The following is a 7585-nucleotide window of genomic DNA, read 5'->3' as shown; positions in this document are numbered from 1 at the left end:
TACTTTTACTCAAGTACGGAAAGTGAGTACTTTTGCCATCTCTGGTGTTATATTATATATAACACTTCTTTTTTTTAATGACACATAAAAATGATAATTGTCTGAAAAGACTCTATACAACATGGTGCATAGGTCTCCACTGTTTTACAGCTGAGTAAGACCTTTTTTCTTTTTTTAATAAAGTGAAATTGTAAGTGAAAGTGTAATGTTGGATCAAATAGATAAAGTTGTCTTTCTGTCTCCTTCTGCAGGTACGTCACAGCCTCTGTGGTTTACCCATTGTTCTTTGTCCGATCTGAGTGCCCGTATGAAGGCTGTGAAGTCAGAGATTTCCGCATTGCCGTCACTGTCTGCTCCATCCTGGGAACTCTGGCCTACGGTGCCGAAGTGGCTCTGTGTCGGGCCAGACCAGGCCAGATTGTGGCGGGCTACATGGCAACCGTCCCTGGCCTTCTTAAAGTCGTCCAGGCCTTTGTTGCCTGCATCATATTTGGAGCTCTTGCCAACGGAAGCCAGTTTTCACGCTATGCTGCCACAATCTACTGCGTGGTAGTCTACGCTTCTTGCTTTGCTCTCACTGCCTTGGTGGTGATAATGACAGTATGTAAACGCACCAAAACTGTGAGGTGCATGCCCTTTGAGCGCTTTGTGGTGGTGTGCACTTTCCTGGAGGTTTTGCTCTACCTAAGTGCTTCAGTGGTGTGGCCGGTTTTCTGCTTTGACACAAAGTACGGGTCTCCATGGAGACCATCATCATGTCCACAGGGCAAGTGTCCTTGGGACAGCAAAGTGGTGGTTGCTGTCTTCTCCTGTGTGAACTTTGGTCTTTATCTGGCAGACCTGCTTTACTCACAGAGGATCCGATTTGGCTCATCACGTGTTCCTGCTCACTCACGGGTGTAGAACCACTTGTTTTAGAACTGTTTGTTTTAGAAAGTTGAGATATCTACACATATGTTAAGGATAACGTACTTAAAGGTGGTACCAACTAAATGAGTTGGATTTAAACATCAATTATATGTTATATATTTAGAGAAAATAAATTAGCATAGTTTTTTTATTGTTAATTTTTTATTTCTTTAGCATGTTCAGCTTGGTCCTTATCAAAGGCAGCATGATGTATTTTGTGTGCTTCAAAAAGTAGGAAAGTGGACAGTCATTTGGGTAAAATAAAGAAAAAGCCTGAACCTTAGAGATGTGTCATCCTTTAGCTGATAATACAAATTGAAAGGTGGTTAGAAATCAAATTGTTGCTACTAACTAAAGGTTCTTTTATTGTTACAACCAATTATTTTGTCTGATAAAACTAAAACTAACTCAGTATATCATGAGCAGAGAAAACCTGGAACTGCTCATGATATATGAGCTATATATATATATATATATATATATATATATATATATATATATATATATATATATATATATATATATATATATAAAGAGTTAGATGAAAGCAGCCAAATGTGGATATATCCTTAAAGGAAAACTCGCCAAAAGCCTGGATTTACTATCACTATACCATCTGACCTAACTAAGCTGGAGAAGACATGCAGAATGATGTGGAAAAATAAACTCTAAAACAGAAGATTTAAGATGAAAAAATACACACTAGTAGGAATGCTTATGGAATTCCTTTTGGAAAAATAAAGGGGGAAAAAACTCATTTAGTCATTGTTGAGTATTATGAGTGGAAATTTGAGGGAAAACAAAAATTTTATTCATAATGGAATAAATCTGTAAAATAATACAAAACAGAAAATATTGGTTCAGATAAACACTCTATTAAACTTCCAACCACCAGCTAGGGTGACAGATCTAAAAAAAAAAACAAATATGTGACAACAAGGATACTCATGAGGGACAATGTGAGACAAATGCAGTTTTTTTCTTCACAAAAAGCTCACTGAGAATCACCTTTCACTGGCTTCACCCAGTTATAAACCATTCAGCCAAGTTTGTTTCTTGTATCTTGTAGGTATGGAAAAAAAAAAAAAAATTAATCTGTAAAATGGACCAAAGCTGCTTTTTTTGTACCTGAATTGGTCAGAATTAACTAGTTTAAGTAAAAAAATATACATATATATTGAAAAAAAGGTAAATTATTTGACTAAAAATTGATACAGATATGAAAAAAAATTTTTTGAGGAATTTTGGTATTTCTACTATTTGATTACAACTAAATGAATATAAAGTAGTTTTTTTAAAGCTGATAATAAGATCATATCTATTTCATGTATAGTGTTTGCTGAAACACAAGGTAAACTCAAATTCAGAGAACTGCTTAGGAATTTTTCCCATCTTAGACACACCCCACATAAGCGACATCCTATCTCTTTAAATAATCCCCTGACCCATTCCTAACCAAAGCTTTCACAGACCTTAAGGTACATAGAGCTAAATGCTCAATGTGCTGCACTATTTCTCAATGGAGTAACACTGAGTACTCTGACTTGTGATTTGAATGTTTAATAAAATAATTGATAGTAATATACGACATAAATTGTACATCTGGTCATGGCATCTGTGCTATTCCTGCCATCTGCAAACCCCACACCCAGCAATTTACAGGCTTCACCACAGCTGCCAAAAATAAACACAACCCATCTGCACTCATTCTGAAGCAGTGACACAGCATTTATAGGACGCCGCTGATGTTAAAGCTTCTCTGAGAGCTGTCCTTTCCTATTTATACCAAATAAATTTACACCAGTTTTAGAGAGAAAAGCCAGTCCCACCATCTTTTTACCTACAGTTTAAACTATCATGTTTAAAGGCAAGATACGATTGTAATTTTACAATGAGAACAAGGTCAGTGTGACTTAGTAATGTTTGCGTATTTACTCTCCAAACAAAAATCCCACATGCACTTTGGCCATTCAAATTTCCTTTATTTAAAATATAAAAAATGCAATTCCTTTGAAAATGCTGGGTCAATACAGAATAGGTGTGCTGCTCTGCTGAAGAAGCTAAACTAAAACAGACACTAGTAGTGGAAAAATATAATAGCAGAAGATCTTTAGAAAAACTCTTGAGAAAATACATTAAAAGAATAAATAAAACAAAACAGAAATATATCCATGTAATTTTAAGTGATGATGGACCAGCATACTAGCGTTAGAGAACAGCACTAGCACATATAGTACAACAGCACACATTGCTATATTAAAGGTATAGTGGAGGATTTTCGCTAAGTTTTGAAAAGACCCACCCTCTCCATTTAAAAAAAAATGCACATGCACAACCCTGTACCCGCTCCCGAGAGGGGATGCTTATTAAACGCGTGAGAGAGCATGCACCAGCCCATTTCTCCACCTGCATGCTCTGTTAACAAGTTGCTGTTTGCATCGCTCATACAAGCTTACTTTCCAAAAGAAGATTCACAATTTTTCTACTATGTCAGGCTCACCACCGTTAAGTGAAATTTGGGATGAGCCCGTTGGACAGCCTTCACCAAAATGATTGACAATTAGGACAACCACTTATTTTGATGATCCACCCAGAAAAAGAACATCCTCCACTAGATCTTTAAAGCATTAAAGAAAATATGAACAAGAAAAAATGCACAAGTGGAAATCTTTGAACATCTGTTTAAAATTTGCTTATTTGTATTGTTTTAGCAGAAAATAGCTAAGTCTGCCACTTTTTTCATTATCATATGTTTAGCATAAGCTAAAGTTCTTAAAAGGACCATGTTAGCAATACAGAGCAATTCATTTCTTTGCTAAATTAGGTAGTATCTTGGAACTGTTTAATATGAGCTGCTGTCCTAATAGCAGCTCTTATGTTTGCAAAAAATACCAATTTTTTTTTTTTTTTTGCTACAGTAGAATTAGGATCATAAGATAATATTACAGGCTTGACTAAAATGCAGCTAAAGAACCATCCATCCATATTCCGTCACGCTTATCCCAAAGAGGGGTCGCAAGGGGTGCTGGTGCCTATCTCCAGCTGTCTACAGGCTTGAGGCGGGGTACACCTATGACAGGACGCCAGACTATCGCACGGCAACACAGAGACTAGCAGGACAAGCAACCATTCACGCAAACACTCACACTTAAGGAGAATTTAGCAGCCATGTCAACAGTCATGTTTTTGGGCTGTGGGAAGAAGCCGGAGCACTTGGAGAGAACCGACGCATGCTCAGGGAGAACATGCAAACTCCATGAAGACCTGGAGCCGGGAATTGAACCCGAAACCTTCTTGCGCAGGGAGTAGGGCTCAAACTCAGAACCTCAGAATCAAAAGCTCTATGCCCTAACCACTAGGACATTGTTCTCCTCTCCTTGTTCAACAGCTCATGCTCAGAATCAAAAAACAAACTAATCTTTTCTCCTTTTTCAGCCCTTCTTTTTGACTTTTGTAATCTCAGTTAATCTTTTGAATCTAATCTAGGATCAGCATTGCTATATCAAATCTGTTGATAATAATGAGAAGCACGTTCAGCCACTTAGTCAGCACTGAATCCAACACCAGCTGGCCGCTTTGTTTAAATCTGATTAAGACTGTAAAGGACGTCACTGTGTGATTCGGAGGTTTGCAACTTCACTCATTCTGCCAATTTTTGAAACAAATCAGTGTGAAAACGAGTGGCTAATATGTACCTAAAGCAATTAGAGAAAAAAATTATTACAGCTTTCACAGAGAGTATCATCAGCACAGAGTCTGTCACTCTTAATTACTCCTTGATCCTCAGCAGACCTCCTGCTTAGCAGCTGCTTCATGTTCACTCATTTTCCTCCCTTCTGGCCCCTGTCTTAAACATAGCAGCAGAGTGACTCGTCAGACAAGGATGAGCTGTGACAGATGTCCATCATAACTGTCCCTTCTCGGTTTAGCTACTGAGGGCCCATGGAACTACCATTGACGGCTGGTTTACGACTAATCCCTGATGTCGTATGTCTCTGAAGCTGTTTCCTCCCTGGAGTTCTTAGCTTTTGTTAGACAAATGTGTGGATTGTTGCTGGCATCTGAATCTTTTATCCAGTGGATGTAGGTTCATAGCAACATCACACACCTGAGTTTCTCTAGCAAGCGACTGTAAAACAGTCAAAATTTCTATTTATCAATAGACTCAAGGTCCATGTGGACATGAAAACAACACAACTAAGAACCACAAAATATAAATTACATCTTTAATGTAATGATGTGTTAAAGGTCTGAGTTAAACAGATCATTCTAGATAGAAAGATAACACATTTTAGAAGGACAGTTTTCATGAGACAATACCTGTATTATAGCCATAACATTTGTGAGTGCACTGAGAGTTAAGTCTTTGTTTATGTCACGAGAGAATCCAGTATTCAGGCAAGACAGACAGTCAGTGGGATTGCTCAAAAAGCGTTTATTTAAAACAGGCGAATTGAAGTAGCTGCAGCTAGGGCATCAGAGGTAGGAAACTTTTGGGAGAAGAAACACAGGTTATTGAAAACGTAAATCTAATCGAGGAAGATTATGAACGTGAGTCACTAACCTGGTTTGCAAGTTCAGTCCGTGCACAGAAAACAAGGTAGGATCCAGCCGATAGGCTGCCAACTAGATGCTGCATGCTCAGCCCAGGGTTTCCCAAATGCTGCAGCCCCGGAGAACATGCAGAAGTCCTAAGACAGGTCAAGGCAAACAGATCAGAACAGGCAGGCTCAGTGGTTGAGAGTCGGCACAGGTCAGGATCAGGATATCTGAAACACTAAAGGAACTCTAAAAACACTCTCACCACTGGCTAGAGAGAACAAGAATAATCTTGCTCTGATGACTGGATATAAGCTGTTAAATAGAGGCAGGAGCAGGTGGATCAGATGAGGAGTGTTGAGAAACCAGGCAGAGTTACACAGGTGAAATAAACGAATAATTAAGCCAGTCATTAGCACCAAGATCGTGACAGCTTATTTTCAAAATTATTAAATCCATACTTATGAAATATGTTACGAAGGTTGTTTTTTTTTTAATAAAACATGTAGTCATAGCATTATATTGTGTTGGTATTAGGAGTCAGTGGTTGTAACTTCATCAGTTTTAAACAATTCACTGTATTCTCTTGCCCAACTAAAACCGGATGATTACAGTGCACATGCTTGATGATTACAGCTTCAATTATTGGTGATAGATGGGCCTGTTTTTCAGTGTTTAGTCCTGTTTTTTTTTTAGATAGGTCCAACATCGTTTTGAGCTGGAAACAGGTTCAGAACTCATCCACTAAACTGTTTTATTTTCCAAATAGAGCCACCTATGAACTACTTTAACATTAAATACAACAGGCTTAAATCAGAAGGCAACCGTCTTTAGTTTTTTTCAAGACGTTTCGACACCTTTCCAGCAGTCATTGTCAATTAATTTGGCTTGCACCAGCGTAATCTGCAGTTGGAGAGCTGATGTAATTAAGCAGTATGGATGTCCATCCTCCTGAGGTACAACGTCTGTGCTCCTTAAATACATCAGCACTCCAACTACAGATTCTGGTGCGAGCCAACAGAATTGACAAAGACGACTGGATGTTTCTGACTGTATGATCTGGTGAACTGTAAAGTGCCTTGAGATGACATATGTTGTGAATTGGTGCTATATAAATAAACTGAATTAAATTGATAGCTCTCGAAACGTCTTTCAAAAAAAACTGAGCGAAAGTCCAGTTGCCTTCGTCGTTTTTTAGCTATGACCCGGATGACTGAGAATTTACAAAGGCTACTTTACTATTACTTTGTATAATTATATACGTTTTTTTTTTTCTTTCATCATCTTGGAAACCAAAAAAAAAATGTTTTAAATTGAAGTATCCTCTACCATAGAAAAGCCAGTGAATATCTTATATAGCTTTTTCTCTGCAGGTCATTTTATCTTCAGACTATTGTTCTTGAAACTGTATACAGCTGTGAGAAATTTTCCAGGTTTGATAAAGGCTGTTGCTTTGCTTAATTGTTTTAATTTATGTCTGTTATTTTCTGTATTATCATTTTAACAAAAAACAAATAAACAACTTGAAAGCATCTCCAGATAATATTTTTTCTCTGTCATCCTCTTGTTGACATCATTTACTGACTAAATCACACCAATTCGAGCCTTAAATCACCTTCAGCAACAGTCTGTCGTGACAATTTCTCTGGATCCCCTGGTTTAATGCCTCCCAGGTCTTGTTTCATTTTTATGAATCTCTCAGGGTTTTATAAAACAAGAGCAAAATCATGTCACGGCTCAGCGCTTCTACAGAGTCTGAGTCAACACAAAAAGGGACAGACGCAGGCAGTGACAAACTTTGTGCGTCAGTAAGAATAAGAGAGAAAGCTACTGGGGTAATTCACAAAGAGCTTCAACCTGTATAAGCTGACTTCAATAGATTTGGTATGGATTTGCACTTTTGATTAATCCAATATCAAAGTGTAAAATTACGTTATTTTTGTATAAAAATGAGTCACCGCAATGGCATTTAGTTGATATTTGGTTTACTCGATTTGTTTAAATGTACAGTATAAAATTCTAGAGATATAAAAAAAGAATGTTTCTGCAGAATTTCTGAATCTTAAATTCCTAAAACCATCCATCCATCCATCCATCCATCCATCCATCCATCCATCCATCCATCCATCCATCCATC

The 7585-nt window shown here is 37.7% G+C and overlaps 1 protein-coding gene across 1 annotated transcript in view; it reads left to right on the top strand.

Annotated features, from left to right (window-relative positions):
- Positions 1–1068, top strand: part of LOC107090764 (myeloid-associated differentiation marker-like protein 2) — a 6835-nt gene extending 5767 nt beyond the window's left edge. Inside the window, exon 3 of the mRNA XM_015384328.1 lies at positions 252–1068. Within this exon, the coding sequence (XP_015239814.1) occupies positions 252–903 (652 nt within the window). The 3' untranslated portion in view covers positions 904–1068. The remainder of the gene's footprint in view (positions 1–251) is intronic.
- Positions 1069–7585: the final 6517 nt, after the last annotated feature.

Source organism: Cyprinodon variegatus, unplaced genomic scaffold (assembly GCF_000732505.1).
Source record: "Cyprinodon variegatus isolate N-32 unplaced genomic scaffold, C_variegatus-1.0 Scaffold310, whole genome shotgun sequence".
Lineage (NCBI taxonomy): Eukaryota > Metazoa > Chordata > Actinopteri > Cyprinodontiformes > Cyprinodontidae > Cyprinodon > Cyprinodon variegatus.
The sequence above is the reverse complement of the archived record's forward strand: the minus strand, read 5'-3'. Positions and strand labels throughout refer to the sequence as shown.